The following is a 16,083-nucleotide window of genomic DNA, read 5'->3' as shown; positions in this document are numbered from 1 at the left end:
ATTGAAGTCACCTGTTCGTTAACTTTTTTGAGTGGTAATTTATTATTCACATTGTATGAAATTCATGGTTAATGCATTTCTTAAAGATGTGCATCTATTCTGTGGGCCGGATTCTCCCATTTGCATGTAAATGGTGTGTAAGCCCTTATAAAAGCGCCTCAGTCAGTCAGTTCTCCAATTCCTGCCTTTGTCACACCCACAGCACACAAGTTCAAAATGAATTATGAGAGAGAGGTGATTTATTTAAAATAGAACCAGCTTGATCCACCATGTTGTTAATATAGGTAATATGAAAATGTGGAAAGTTGACTTTCTCATTGACAATTGGAATGGCATTTAAATCGAGAAAGAACACAAACCATGAAAAGTTTTGAGTTTGTTTATAATTTGAGTAAAGACATGTTTGAGATGTGTAGAGTCATCATTTAAAAAATCACTATTGAGAAAGAAAGCTGCTTTGCCAGCTGCTTCTCATAACAACAATTTATCTATGCTCACAAAACTGTAGACTGACACCGCAGTTTTGAATACAGTAGAGATACATAACAAAAACAATACCAGCCTCCATTATCAACAAATCATAGACAGGAAAATATAAACGATGCTAAGAGGAGCTTTCCAGCTACCCCTTGATTTTGAACTTGCGCGCTGGGGGTGTGACAACGGTGGAAATGGGAGATTGTGCATAACTGAAGTGTGTGTGACTTACGCACTATGGGAGAATTTTTATATTAATATTAATCATATTATCCACCAGTTACAGTATATACACTTTTGGATTAAAATGTTAGCTGAATTGTGTAATCTCAGCCAAACAGATCAGTCAGACCATTGAGAAGCCCATCACGGGAGAATCAATGGGTTCCCTCATTGTGCAGCCCAGAGGAAGTGGAGAGGAGAATATGATCACCATGACACTGCCCCTTATCGCCACCCACTACCTGGACACCACCAACCAGTGGGAGAAAGTGGGGCTGGAGAAGAGAGCCACAGCCATCAAATACATCAACATGGGTGAGTCACACACTATTAAATACATCGACATGGATAAGTCACACACTATCAAATACATCAATATGGGTGAGTCACACACTATCAGCATTAGAATAACATTTAAGGTACAGTGCAGAGGAAATATAATAGCTGTGTGTGTGTGTGTGTGTGTGTGTGTGTGTGTGTGTGTGTGTGTGTGTGTGTGTGTGTGTGTGTGTGTGTGTGTGTGTGTGTGTGTGTGTGTGTGTGTGTGTGTGTTGTGTTTGTGTGAGTGAGTGAGTTTGAAACAGATATGTATATGTTTAAGTGTCAGCATTTACAGTCCCAGTACTTCTCTGTAGGATACCAGCAGGAGTTGGCCTTCCGTAAGCCAGATGGGGCATTTGCTGTTGGGGCAGACAAACCAGGCAGTGCTTGGTGAGTTGCAGGACATTCATAATGACGATGGGGGTGGGTGGTGGTTTGACGACCGAGTCTTGCCTTCATTCATTTGTTCGCTCACTGTGAATGAAGGAGGGAATGAATCGGCTGTTTGACAAGTTGGTTCAAATGCGTATTCATAAAAAATCCTGATGAGTCACGGTACTCAAGATGATTCACAATGAAAATACTCTTTTCTCTCCCCACCAACCCTACAGGCTAACAGCGTACGTTGCTAAGGTCTTCGCCATGGCCCACAGCTTTATCACCATAGAAAAGAAAGTGGTCTGTGATGCCCTTAAGTGGCTGGTGCTGAAATCCCAGATGTCAGGTGGCATCTTTAAGGAGACCTTCAATGTGTACCATGCAGAGATGGTGGTATGGGATAGCTTTGATTTTGACATATTTTTTTATTATTATTTTGACACACTTTCAATACATCACTGAGTGACTCTGAACACATCTTGAATAATATGCACTTTAGTCAATTATCGAGACAATGTGCTGTCATGTGTTCCCAGGGCGATGTGAGAGGAAAAGATGCAGATGCGTCCATGACGGCGTTTGTGCTGATTGCCATGCAGGAGGGCAGGAGTCTCTGTATCGAAAACGTTGCTGTAAGCCACACCACACTGACTACTCTAGCCACACAACACATCATTCCCATTGCTCCTCAGAACAATATAACTATAATAATGACTGCAAAAAAGGCTAGCTAATAAGAATGGCCACGTCCAAACATAAACCATAACAATAACAACATGAAGAACAATTTTATTGCGGACGACTTACCACAGAACGATTTTGGGAACGATGAAAAGCTGACAGCCAATCAGAATCCAACTAAATTAACTACTTAAAGAGACTTCATTGTTCATTGTTTGTTGAATGCTTTTAGTTAATAGTTATAGTTATCGTTCCTGGTGTGAATGGCCCTTTAACCCAGCCTGGTCCTACCATACTCTTGTAAATTCATAATGAACAGAGAGTCTAGGTCTGCGGTATATTCGCAGGTTTTCTCAAGACAAAAATGTGCAGGTCCAATCAGCGAACAGAGGGAGTAGCTGAGAACGATGAGGTGGTGCGCTAGTTTGAGCATGTCACATATGATTAGCGATTGGTTATGGACAAATCTAATAGTTTTAAACATCAACAGAGAATCCACATTTAAGGAAGTTCACGCTTGGCAATGGAAAGTGGCCAGACTGTCTGTTCATTATGAATGTACGAGAGTATGGTAGGACCAGGCTACCTTTAGCCTGCTATCATAAGAAAACGCTCTGTAGAGTCTCTCTTCTGTGTGTTTTGTGTAATGTTTGGTCAACATTGTGACCATCCACCATCCCTTTTGAAGCCCATTTAACAGTAACTCACACATGCCATTAACTTTCATCTTCCAACATCTATTTAGATTTTTTTTTTTTCAATTGAATATGATATGATTAAGTTAAGAAGTCGACTGCATTTCTAAAATAATAAATCCACCATTTATTGCAAATCAATCCACAGAGTCTTCCAGGCAGCATGAGGAGAGCTACTGAATATCTGGAAGGTCGGCTGAAGTTGTTAACCAATCCTTACTCTGTTGCCATGGTTTCTTATGCCCTTGCCAATGAAGGCAAACTGAACCAGGAGATTCTGTTCAAGTACTCTGCAGGTGGTTTTTTTATGATTATTCAGTGTAGTGGTGACAAGAGAAGTTATGTGAGTGGTTTATCAGATTGAAGTACATTTATAATTTATGTGAGTGGCTAATCCGGATAAAGGACATTTAGAAGTTATGGCGACCATTGAGCTTTGATGAAAGGAATATGTGTGAGCCATGCATGCTTGTCATTGCTTAATCTAAATGCTTTAAATAATGTACCCGTTGTACCCACACTGGCTAGGGGTGGTTGTCTCTGTATAAAAAAAAGTTGTGGATGAATGATTTGAAATTTTGGACATATACCTCATTTCCAAGTTAGCGAGTGTGATATGTATCGTTTTCCACACATTTTATCCAGTACCTTTAGATGCAATGTTCTAGTTCTAGTTGTTCTAGTCTAGTTGCAAAGTTTATAGTCAACTTTAGCATGTTTTCCAATACATATGGTGGGCACTGTACACTGTACTGAATTTATACATGTTGTACAATGACTGCTTTTTTCCAAACCACTAGATGGCACTCACTGGCCAATCCATGGTAGCAACTTCTTCACTCTGGAGGCCACAGCCTATGCCCTGCTGGCCCTAGTGAAGGCCAAGGAGTTTGAGAAAGCAGCACCCATCGTAAAATGGCTGAATGATCAACCGTTTTATGGAGGAGGCTACGGATCCACACAGGTACACACAGTCTACATAACCACACAGTCTATTTATATTAGTAGTCTGACAGACACTTTTTCCTGACCACCTCTGCTCTCAACCCTCTAGTCTACCATCATGGTGCTCCAGGCTGTAGCTGAATACACTACCCAAGTCAAGCAGCAGGACATGGACCTCAACATTGACTTCATTATGTCTGGACGTAGCAGGCCCATTAAATGGCATTTCAACAAACAAAACTCTATCATGACCCGATCATTCAAGGTGCTTGTTTGTTTGCTGAAAATCAATCACAATATATGTATTTATATTTGCCGACAGTCTTCTGTGCCATAAGTGCCATATTCATCTTGTATGTCTTTCGTGACTAATGCCCATTTCTGATCTATATCTTCCCTAAACCCTGTTAGTTCACTTCTCATATGACTCGTTATATCTTCTTTAAACGTTTTCAAGTCAGCTTTCACTTCGTTTTGCATGTTCTGAATCTGCTTGCTAATTCCTTCCAAACCTGACCGAAGTGATATGATTGAATCTTGGTTGCTATCTTCGGCTAGCATTGTGGAGTCTGATCTGGGCTGATTAGAGTCTTTACTTGACTTGTCCACGTTCTTCTTGAGTTTTGTTTTTGAGGTTCCACTCATTATCCGCTCTTATATTAACTTTGGTATCGTTCTATGTTTATTTTTCGAGTTGAAGCGGAGTTTAAAATATTGGCTAGGGGAGCTTACTCTTCACGCAGCCATGCTCAAGGCAGCCATTACCGGAAGTCCGCCATATTCATCTTAAGTATATGATACAATATAATTAAGCAAAATAGCACGAGTGAGAGTGGGGTTGGTAATGTATATACGGCGTTGTTCGGCCACAAGCAACAAGGGATCTCATTCACTTTGCATGGGGCGGACTCGAAATGCATTGTGGGACCGTCCGTTCCTTCAGCTCCGTTGCCTCCGTCAAAAAAAGTTGAGAAATGTTCAACTTTTCAGGCAGCGACGGATCCGTCAGCCAATCAGATCACGTGTATGCAAATACACATACGGCAGATGCAACCTCCGAGATCCGTCGACGGACGTAGACAGTGTGAACGCGGGGTTACTGGCTCTGAATTGATGGTTACTATGGCCAAAGACCAGTCGTTAGTTCTAAATGGATGGTTACTACGGCCAAAAATTAAATGTTCGCTCACATCGCGTCTGGTTAGGATATGGCTTTAGCTTTGAAACATCACTATTCTACTTAGCCTAGCCTACATGCCATCCAACTAGCTAAAATCCAACTCCGTCATATGCTACCACATGTATGTTCTGAGCGTCTGTATTTCAGCTTGGATGCAATGTGACAGTGTGTTTAAACTTTACTTCACATTATATCGTGGAGTGATTTATTATTAGCTGTGCATTGTGCAAAGTCTGAGTTGAAATGTCCTGGGATATTTCAACTCATGGAATGTTTCTCGGCCAATCAGAAACAAATAAATTGTTCCATCGAACCCAATTGTTGTATAATATGATATAATATAATACTAGAAAAGCACTATGCTAACCCGAAATATAACCTTCTTGGCGGAGGTAATAATGTAATATAATAAACTGATATCTCCTGACTTGCAGATTAACTTGAATGAAAACCTGACTGTGGCTGCTAGTGGGACTGGAGAGGCAACTCTGTCGGTGAGTCTCACTTCTGTAGATGAAGGTTCAAGGGAGCTAGGCAGACTTGAGAATGTAACATAAATAAAGTGAATCAAATTAAAGAGCTATGTTCTTGCTATATATTTCAGAGTGTAAGGGTGTTGCACCTTTAATTGTGATGGCATGGTTCTTTTCTTGCTTGTGCAGGTGATGACTCTCTACTATGCCATGCCCAGTGAGGTGAACACAGACTGCAAGATGTTCGATGTAGAGGTGAAGCTGGAAAAACAAACCAAAGGTAGGATTACTTAGCCAAGAAATCTAGACGCCCCTAGCGGCAGCAAATGTAATTTGGCTGGCAGGGCAGTCTAGCAACGCTCCGTAGAGCTTAGGAGCTGAGAACTGGAAAATCAAGCGGGCCAATCACAGCATGTATAGAGTCGATGGGTGGGCTTAACATAATGGTGACTGACATGCGACCAGAAGTTGCGACGGTAACGCAACCTGTTATATGAAAACAAGAAGATGATTCGTCTAGCGTTATCCTATTGCGTGGAGAGGGAAGGTTACGCATCCTGCTACTTGAAAACAAGAAGATGATTCGTTTAGCGTTATCCTATTGCGGGGAGGGAATTTGAAAGACAACTGTTTATCCCACCCCTCCGATTGAGCCCTGTCTACGGTGAGTGTCCAGACCCTTCATCTTGATGTGGCTCTGGCTCGTCAGGCTAAGGATTACTGGCTTCAGCATCCATTCTACGGGGAAGAAATACAGTGCAGAAGCCAATCATATTCATCCTGTTTATTCTAAAGTGTCAAGCACAGAATGCCAGTTCAGAGCCGAGCCACATACTGTATTTTCCAGACTACAAGTCGTACTTTTTTTTCATAGTTTGGCTGGTCCTGCGACGTATAGTCAGGTATGACTTAAATACAGTATGCAAAAACACGAACCAAGGAGCAACCATTACCGTCTACAGCCACGAGAGGGCACTCTAGGCTTATGGAATGAGATCAGGAACTTGTTGAACTTGTGACAGGTCAGGACATTTTTACCTAGCCTATAAGCCTAAAAGTCAGATTGGGTTCGGAGGTATCACCCCCTGGAAAATGTGTTTAAGGATTGTTATGTAATTGTACACGTTCTGCACACTTTCAGTCAGAGATTAGGGCCTGCACTATGTCTCCTAAACATTCATCATCCGTTATCCAGACATACATGAAAGCTTTTGAAAACAAAACTCACAGCCATAGGTTATTTTGTGACTGATGACTTTCTCTTCAGCATTGTCCTATCTGTAAAGACAGGCAGATGTGACTAGGCATTGCAACAATGCCTACACTACAGTATAAGGGTGGCTGCAAAGATCAGGCAGATTGTTACGATTGACTGACACACGCATGTACACACACACACACACACACACACACACACACACACACACACACACACACATTATCAAAATCATATGCCGGACACTTTAAGCTATAGTCTTTCTACATGGGTTTAGTTAATGATCGGTCTATAATAAGACCACATACATAGTCTGTTCTTGGTCTTGGATTTTGTGAAATACATTTCTAAATGAATGCAACTTATAGTCCTGTGTGACTTATGTTTTTTTTTTTTCCCTTCATGGCGCATTTTCTGACTGATGCGACTTACACAATACTCCGAGGCCACTAGTGGCTCTTCTGCTGCATGACCAGGGCTCTTGGACGAAATGGGTCGGCGAGAGATGAACAATAACAACTTGCAATCATCATGGGATAAGCCTAGGCCCAGTAGAAGGCTAATCAGTCAAAGCTAGACAATCAATACTTATATTAAAATGGCACAACTTTGTGCCAAATATGTAGGTCTGTCTCAATAGCCTACTTTAATTTAACGTTACCGTTAGTATCATTAATGTTACCGTCAGTAAACAAAATCATAGATTTCCTTCCATTTCCGGCAACGAACATGTTAAAGAATAGTTCGGAATTTTGGACATCGGACCTCATTTCCAACTTAGTCGGGGTGATATAGGTCGGTGAAGACCATTTTCAGTGAAATTCTGCCCCTCCTTGAGTTGCAGCGTTCATCTGTGCTAATCTGGTGCTGAGATAATGCAAATCAATGGTAACATCCAGCCTGCCACTGAAATCACTCCACAGAACACCCGAAACAAATAAATTATAACGTCAGACTATCGATGCACATGTCGATGTTGATAGGACAATGTTAGAAATAAAACTAACCTTGCATCGCATTGCAATAGCCTACTTTGTTCCCTGTATGTGTAACAGTGGTCAAGCATCGGGTGGGACTCAGGCGAAATGTTGAATTTTCTCTCTCTTTTATTTTCCTTTCAGAAAAGATATCAAAAACATTGCCTTCAGGCACATGTATTGCATGCATCAGATCACAAGCATGACTTCTCTGATCTCTATAACTTTTAACTTCCCATAGAATGGGCATAACTGTAATACATAATAGCATACATAACATAACATAACAGCAACATTATAGAGCCACATACCTTTCAGAAAAGATATCAAAAACATTGCCTTCAGGCACATGTACTGCATGCATCTGCACAAGCAAAATAACATACTACGTAAATATTCTATTGTACACTGAAACACGCCAGACAGAATGTTCGCACACATGGAACAACAGCTAATTAACGTTCAGGGTAACTCGATCGCTTAACATTCGCTGTTATCTCATACATACAGAGGCTATACTGAGACTAAGCATACACACATGACAGATACAGAGTAATATATTTTCAATGCATGTTTAACTAATGTATGCTCGATATACAGTGCATTAAAGCATGGACGTGGCTAGCGTAGTTTACTGCTAGTCACGTTAACCAGTGTGGAGAAACTTACGGTTAAACAGGAGAACATTAACAAACTCTGTAAAACCATGCAAAAAGAGGTATGATCGCTACAGTGTATGTCAAATAATATAATACAAGGAAAACATCGAAGTTACCAACTTAAACATCAAGTTACTTTCAGAAAACTCATATACTGGGTGAAGTGCTTTGTAAAATGAACCTACCAGATCACAAGCATGACTTCTCTGATCTGGTAGGGAAGGAAACAACACGGGACTACATGCAGCAGACCTGCAGTACACGATATGACCAAGGGTGGCTCCCTTTTACATTTAAACAAGGCTGTTTCATATTTGGCGAAAATCATAATAATACACTACATTTTCAACTCCGTTACATATGGCAGTGGCGGATTGATATTGAGAAACTAGTCCCTCAAAATGTAATAAATCATTGAGTTGCAAGGTTAGTTTTATTTCTAAAATTATTCTATCAACACGGACGTGAATATCGATAGTCTGACGTTTTAATTGACTTGTCTCGGGTGTGCTGTGGAGTGAGTAAGACTGCTTTGGATGTTACCGTTGAAATGCGTTAGCTCAGAACCAGCGTTAGCAAAGGGGAACGCTGCAACTAAAGGAAGGAGTTAAACGCGATAAAAAACGGTCTCCTACGGTCTACGGTCGACTTATATCACCTCGGTAAAGTTGGAAATGATGTCCAAAATTCCGAACTATTCCTTTAATGTTGATGTGTACACTCGTGGTAGGCTAGGAAAATGTCAAAGGAAACGTCAGCGAACACAGCTGGCAAGTGAACACAAGTGGGTGGAAAGTTTTCATGTGAAGATGAACTGACTCTGTAAACTTGAAATTAACTGCCTGTTACCGTGCACTACAATGAATTAGTATTGCTGTGTTCCACTTACGCATGTGAAAAATCTTTCTCAGATATACCAGAATGCCAGTTCAGATCCCAAAATATACATACCTCTAATTCATAACAGAATGCCAGTTCAAACAGCAATCAGACCATTCATCTCCTGTTCAATTCACAGTGACATACCAGGGGGCCAGTGAATCCTACCTGCTCACCATTGATGTCTTGTAAGTTCATGATACTGTATCTCTCTGAGACATACTGTATGTGCATACTTGAAAACAGCAGACACACACATGTATGCTCACACACACACACACATGCATGTACTGTATACACAACTACAAAGATATCCACAAACATGCGTGTACATGCTCTCTACCATTTTTTTAGCTAACTTCCACAGCTCCTTACCTGTCTTGACCGCTCTCTTTCCCTCTCTCTCTCCCTCTCTCTCTTGCTCTCTTTCTATTTCTCTCTCTCTCTCTTCTCCCACTGCTCTCTCTCTCTCACGCCTACGTTTTTCCCCCACTAACCGTGAAGATATAAAGTCTCACCCTAACCCTAATTCAAAGTAGTCTGGCTACACCCTCCCCCACTCAGTTTTCATTTCCCTTCACTATGTTTTTTAATTAATTCCATATATATTTTGGTTCACCTTGGCAATTATCCCTTACTTGTTATTTTAACGTCAGATACCTGTCAAAGGAGCGCTCTACCACCATGTCCATCCTGGACATTGGCCTGCTGACTGGCTTCAGTGTGGACGAATCTGACCTCACCCAGGTAAGTGACTGAAATGAGCTATGTGATGAACTGAGAAGAATCGGAAGTTCAATGAATCTAATATGTAAATATTAAAAATAAATAAATAAAATAACATTTGCTTTTCTTGTGCTTGTAGTTATCCACAGGTAAGGACAGGTACATCCAGAAATTTGAAATGGACAAGAAGCAGCTCTCAGACAGAGGCTCGCTCATCATCTACCTGGATAAGGTAATAATCGAGACACCTGTCTGTCTGTATGTACCGTCATTTCCAGACTATATGCCGCACCTGAATATAAGCTGCACCAGCAAAATGTAGGTAAAAAAACAAATGTGTACATATACAAGCCGCACTGGGGTGCGTTTCTAGAAGAGTTAGCAACGGCGTTGTTAAACCACCATGGTGCGGCGCAACTTGCGATCAAACAACGACAGTGTTACACCTGTTTCCAGAAAGCATCGTACTTGTGTCGCAATTCGCTACCTCCGGTGTTCGAACACCGTTGTTCCAACAACGTTGTTGAAGACGCAACGGCACATTTCATTGGTGGAAAAAGTGTCAACGTACAATACCCCACCCACTAGAAATTCTCTGTCACTGGATGCCTATCACTTGTCTTTTATAGATCCTCCTTTCCTTCCTCGATCCTCGTCCTCACTGAATGATGGGGCGGCAACAATGGGATAGAGGACCGATGATCGAGGAGGGATGTTGAGAGGCACCCTCTATGTGTCGACGTGTCTAATTTAAACCCAAAGTGATTCATGCTGGCATTATCATTGCTATCAGGAAAAAACGTAAACCTATGCAAGCACATAGCTGCTTAAGCTGTCCAATAGGCTATATGTACTTATTTGTGTGAAATATCTAAAAAATAAATGTGCAAAATATATATGGCCTAGACTACTTACAAATTATCACAATACTAAATCAGTGTCTGGTGGTTCAGCTGTTGCATGTCAGTACATTGCGCGCGCGGCCCAAGTTCGCATCTTACTTCTCCATGTCACTTTTGAGTAAGAGCAGGCATACCACACACAACAATAGGTTAGACCCTAAATATATTTAATTGCTTTACTTCGAGTGGCCAGGAACACGACATCAGTTTAATAGTTCCATGACATTACTTATTAGGGTTATGCCCACGTTTGACTAGTCAGAAACAAAAGCATGTGTGATGCATACGGGAAAAGAACCTACGATGTTGTGATGATAAGCCACCTGCCTTAACCACTATACTAATGAACGGTGTGCTTGACCCGAGGGTTTGTAAATATCATAACAGTAGCCTACCAAAACGCAAACCAACACGCAAATGAACGCAAGGTAGCACAAGTAGAAAGAATGAGCCCAACGGTATTTTAATTTATTTTAGCCTACAGCATAGCGCAATCATTGAGTCACGAGAAAAACAACAACTTAGTGATTTTTGGTTGGGCGCTTGTGATTTTTGGTTAGGCGCTCCTGACACTGATGACATCACCAAACGGAACTCCCAAGGTACGCCAGAGGTGCGACTGCCCAGGGGCAGTCCTTGTTTGCGATTGAGAGTTTGAACTACCTTTTCTAGAAACACCAAATCTAAGAACAACGGAGCGAACTCCCAAGGTTGCGACGCAAGTTAGCATACGACGCTTTCTAGAAACGCACCCCTGGACTATAAACTGTAGGTGTTGGACCGTAACTTGTAATATCCATAGGTTGAGACGCCCCCCAGTGGCTTATAGCTGTAAAAACACACAGATTAGCCGCACTGTTGTATAAGCCGCAGGGTTCAAAGCATGGGGAAAAAAAGCCTCGGCTTATAGTCCGAAAATTACGGTATGTACGTATGAATATATCCATATTTTATATTGTTGTTTTTAAACTATGTATTGTGAGTAAAAAAAATGCTCGCTATATTGTATTCCTTTTATAACTTCAGCATTCAAAACCTGTTTTTGTCCATCGCCAGCTTTCAGCACACTTCCCTCTCTTCTGCCCTCCCCATTTTATTTACATTTTATTTGAGTTTGTTAGCATGATTAGGTGCAAACTATTGGATTAAATGTCTGATGCTCGGTGAAATATTGCATCATGTAGCAAAGATGAACTTGTTGAGTTTTGTAGCAGATCTTACTCAAAGGACACCCTGCATGAATTTACTTTCACTAACCTTGGGAATCTGCAACAATGACATTTGGGGTCTTGAGTTTGGGGTTTGGGGAACCATGGTTTACGAATGCCCAGAGGCGTTTATTGGGTGCTATGAATGTCTATCAAATACATTTGTAGGTAGCTGACAGTCATTCATATCAATTATACCGGATGACGTATGGACAGTGTTTTAATACCTCAACATAACATTTGATAAATTAACCAATTGCAAAGCAGCATTTCCGTTTTTGTTGTTTAATCTTTCCTGCCTTTGTAAATATTTCATGAATATCTTATGAAGTCTACAACAAATGTCACTTTACTCTACAAGATGTGAAGTGTTTTTAATCACTGAGTTTACCACTGGGAGGTAAAGTAGCCTACCTTCAGCTGACTTGATTTGCGTAATCTGGAATGGTTGTACATTGCCAGTATCAAAATATTAGAAATCATCTGCAGAGGTTAAATTATAAAAGAAATAAATTTTTATGAAACCAAAAATTATTAGCTTGAGCATGTTCTGTCTTTTTGGCTCTGGACTAGCCCATTGACTTAGATGTGACATGATCAGGTAAGAGGTTTGGAACAAAAATGGCAATGCTGCTTTATGGTTGTTGGACTTTTATTTTGACAAGTTGTCGTCTTCTACGTTCATGAAAGGTTTGGTATAAATGTTGAATCATGTCTCATGAAACAGTCATGAATGCTGTATGTGCAGTTATTGACAGCTGCTATGTGTTATGAACTCACATGTCAAGTAAAGAGTTACCAAAAACTCTAGCTCTGCCGTACAACAGCTGGGATTACCACCTCACTCTAAACAACTTAGATAACAGTAACGGTATTGTGTAGGTGTGTGCCTCTCTAATCTCTCTCTATTCCTCTCTTTCTTTCTATCTCTCTCCCTCAGATCTCCCATACCAGACCAGACAGAATTGCCTTTAGAATCCACAAAATGCTGGACGTAGGGGTCATGCAGCCTGCAGCAGTCTCTGTGTACGAGTACCTAGATATGGGTAAGGAAAGACACACAAAACAGACTCTGTGTGTGTGTGCGTGTGCGTGTGTGTGTGTGTGTGTGTGTGTGTGTGGCACTAACCTCTACTCTCTGCAGTGATGAGGCCAGATTCTTTGAACATTGAATCAAATGTATTGGCATAGCAAATACTTATTACAAACATTGCACATCAACTTATTAATGCACTATTCAAATCATTGTTTAATTTCAGAAAACCGGTGTGTGCGGTTCTACCATCCCATCAATAAGGGTGGCGAGCTGAACAGGATCTGTGACAGTGACATCTGCAAGTGTGCTGAAGGTAGGCCTGCCAGACGTGGAAAAGTTCAGCTTCAGAAAGTAAAAGTCTTACCACATATCTACCATTCATTTAAAACAGCTGATTCTAATTGGCACTCCTCAGCCAGTCGGGTGGATTATTGAATCGAACAGATACATGGTATATGTTTGTTACTTTTATGTAAGTAGCATGGTAGCAGTAATGCATTCCAAGACAAATTTCCTTTGGGACAATAAAAGTATATTCTATATTCTATTATCCAATGCTCTAGTTACCCATAGACAATACCCCATTTCCCATAGACATACACATGCCCTAGTTGCCCTGTTCCTCATATGACCATGACCATACTGTAGCTATCCTCTACCCCATGGACATATGCTCATGCTAATGCTCTAGTTGCCCTGTTCCCCATAGACACGTCCATGCCAATGCTATAGTTACCCTGTTAAAAGAAGGGTTAGATGGAGCTAAATGTGTTGCCATAGCCAGATGAGCCATGGCATAGAATGTACTTTATGATTGAACAGCACATGCTATTGATTAGTCCCCTGTTATTGTTATTGAAGATGTTTGCAGCAACCAGCGGAAATCCAAAGAGGAGATTGTGCAACGTAGAATGGTAGCCTGTGATCATCATGTTGGTTACGGTAACTCTTTCTTTCCTACTCTCCTTTTGTGATTATGTGTGTGTGTTAGGGCTGGGGGGGATTTTGGTTTCGATATGCACATTGCTACAGACCTAGTGTGTGAATCTTTATGTAATTATTGACACATTAAGCAAAGGTTCTATAGCTAGTCTATAGTCTAAAATGGAAATAGATTCTCATGTTACCATTTCAGTCACATCCTTGCTGAGGTGAAGTGCTAGTACTGGTATAGTAGTCTATTGTAACATTTAACTGCAATGGGTTGCAATTTGAATAGGTAGTTGGATAGCTGTGATTAGAATATACTAGTGCAGAGCCCGTAGATTTTTTGTTTGTATAACATGAAATTTGGTACTGCACACACTCATGCCATTAAGACGACACCCACTAAATTTGAGAGCAGTCGGATGAGTGGTTTGACAACATTTCTGCATTCATTTTGCGGCCCTCTATTGGCTATAACTGCACTTAGTAACTTTACCATATCGGGTAGCGTACCTGTAGTTCGATGAAATGAGACATAAGAAACTACAAATTTGACTTGCTTCGATGTTGCAGTACTTCATACCTTCTTAAAATCTTGCAACATACTGTACCTTGTCTGTGGACATCGTTATTTGCTGGACAAATAGCTTGCATGCAACAGAGGAAAGTGCTTTAGTGTTGCTTTAAGTATAGCTAGTGATTATGTCTCTAAGTGATTATTTTGGACACCAGTGACTGAAACTATTGAGTGTAAATGTAAAATGATCAGCAATGATGTCAATACAAGTGTTTTATGTGTTTCCTTACAGTGATTAAGGCCACTGTTACACAGGTGGACCTTTCACTCACGAGAGATACTTACCTCATCAAGGTGGCCAAGTCAATCAAACCAGGTATAATTCGGCTATGGCTGGTCTATTTATGGTTGACGCATGTGTTTTTTTATATGGTGTGCCTTGACACTGCTATATTATTTTCTTTCTTTTAGCAGACATATTCATGGACATTTTTCATATCATATTTGCTAGATTAGAATGAAACCTCCAGTATTTTAACCTGTTCTCCTACGCTATTACACTCAGATTACAACATGACTGATGGGAGTGAGCATGCTTTACTTGCACAACCAACCTGCAGGATGAAGATAGAGCTGGAGGTTAACAAAAGCTACCTTATTATCGGAATGAAGCAGGACATTTATGAGTTTGAAGACAGGTGGGCACATGAAAGAGACATTCTGCATTTATCTTTTACATGCAGAATTTATATATTTTTTAATCATAGTTGAATTTGTAAGATGATAACTAATGTCTTCCCCCCCCTCTCTCTCTCTCACACACACACACATACACTCTCTGTGCTTGTGTGTGTGTTTTACAGCTATCAGTTTGTGTTGGGTAAGAAAACCTGGATAGAGTACTGGCCCACAGAGATGGAAGCTCAACAGCCAGAGTTTAGTGAGAGATTTAAGGAAATTGAAGATCTTGCTTATGAACTCAAAACCTACCACCAGTGGTTAAGCTGGCCTGGGGCTCTCCCGGCACATAAGCTTGGTCGTTTGTGTCCGGATGTGCCTGCTTAACAATTTTTCATCTTCTGTGAATCAAGCTGTAATGTATCTCAGTAGTATTCTCACCAGTGGAGATTGAAGGTTTTAGAAAGTGAGTATTTTCTTTTGTTATAGTTTTGTTTATTTTTGTTGAAGGTAGAATATTGTTGTGGTGTGATAAAATGCCATTGGAAAACCTGAATGTAAATAGTGTAATATCATTAGGCTGAAAACTATGTATCATTTGGGGAAAGTAATTAAATTGTCATGTTTATGTCAGCCATATTGTTCTCTTGGACACAAGGTCTATGTTAACCTAATTGTAAGTTGACAATTTGGTCTCTTAAGACCTTAAATCTATATTATATTAAAGGTAAAGTCAGTAAAGATATTCAGTGTGAATACACCAGTTATGTTTTTTGTCTGTACTGTAGCTACTGTATGTGTTACAGTTTTTCTCAAATGCTAAAACACATTTCACAAACGTTTCCTCCATGTTCCCCAATGTCTAAACACAATACCCTTTTCTAAAGCTAAATAAGCACAACCACACCTTCTCACTTCAAAACTCAAACTTTCACACCAAAAGAGCAGCTCGAAGCTTTCAAAAATGTAAACACTATAAACATCAT

At 40.5% G+C, this 16,083-nt stretch overlaps 1 protein-coding gene across 1 annotated transcript in view; it reads left to right on the top strand.

The window, feature by feature from the left end:
• The window catches only part of LOC134084535 (complement C3-like), a 32,152-nt gene extending 16,311 nt beyond the window's left edge, over window positions 1-15,841 (top strand). Inside the window, exons 24-41 of the mRNA XM_062539883.1 lie at window positions 811-1,014; window positions 1,335-1,410; window positions 1,632-1,791; window positions 1,935-2,030; window positions 2,923-3,070; window positions 3,575-3,738; window positions 3,829-3,984; window positions 5,334-5,393; window positions 5,562-5,652; window positions 9,243-9,291; window positions 9,760-9,850; window positions 9,969-10,061; window positions 12,880-12,985; window positions 13,199-13,288; window positions 13,837-13,917; window positions 14,712-14,795; window positions 14,985-15,117; window positions 15,283-15,841. Of these exons, the coding sequence (XP_062395867.1) occupies window positions 811-1,014; window positions 1,335-1,410; window positions 1,632-1,791; window positions 1,935-2,030; window positions 2,923-3,070; window positions 3,575-3,738; window positions 3,829-3,984; window positions 5,334-5,393; window positions 5,562-5,652; window positions 9,243-9,291; window positions 9,760-9,850; window positions 9,969-10,061; window positions 12,880-12,985; window positions 13,199-13,288; window positions 13,837-13,917; window positions 14,712-14,795; window positions 14,985-15,117; window positions 15,283-15,484 (2,084 nt within the window). The 3' untranslated portion in view covers window positions 15,485-15,841. The remainder of the gene's footprint in view (window positions 1-810; window positions 1,015-1,334; window positions 1,411-1,631; window positions 1,792-1,934; window positions 2,031-2,922; window positions 3,071-3,574; window positions 3,739-3,828; window positions 3,985-5,333; window positions 5,394-5,561; window positions 5,653-9,242; window positions 9,292-9,759; window positions 9,851-9,968; window positions 10,062-12,879; window positions 12,986-13,198; window positions 13,289-13,836; window positions 13,918-14,711; window positions 14,796-14,984; window positions 15,118-15,282) is intronic.
• Window positions 15,842-16,083: the final 242 nt, after the last annotated feature.

Source organism: Sardina pilchardus, chromosome 1, assembly GCF_963854185.1.
Source record: "Sardina pilchardus chromosome 1, fSarPil1.1, whole genome shotgun sequence".
In the NCBI taxonomy this organism is placed as follows: Eukaryota; Metazoa; Chordata; class Actinopteri; order Clupeiformes; family Clupeidae; genus Sardina; species Sardina pilchardus.
This window is presented reverse-complemented; position numbering and strand designations above follow the sequence as displayed.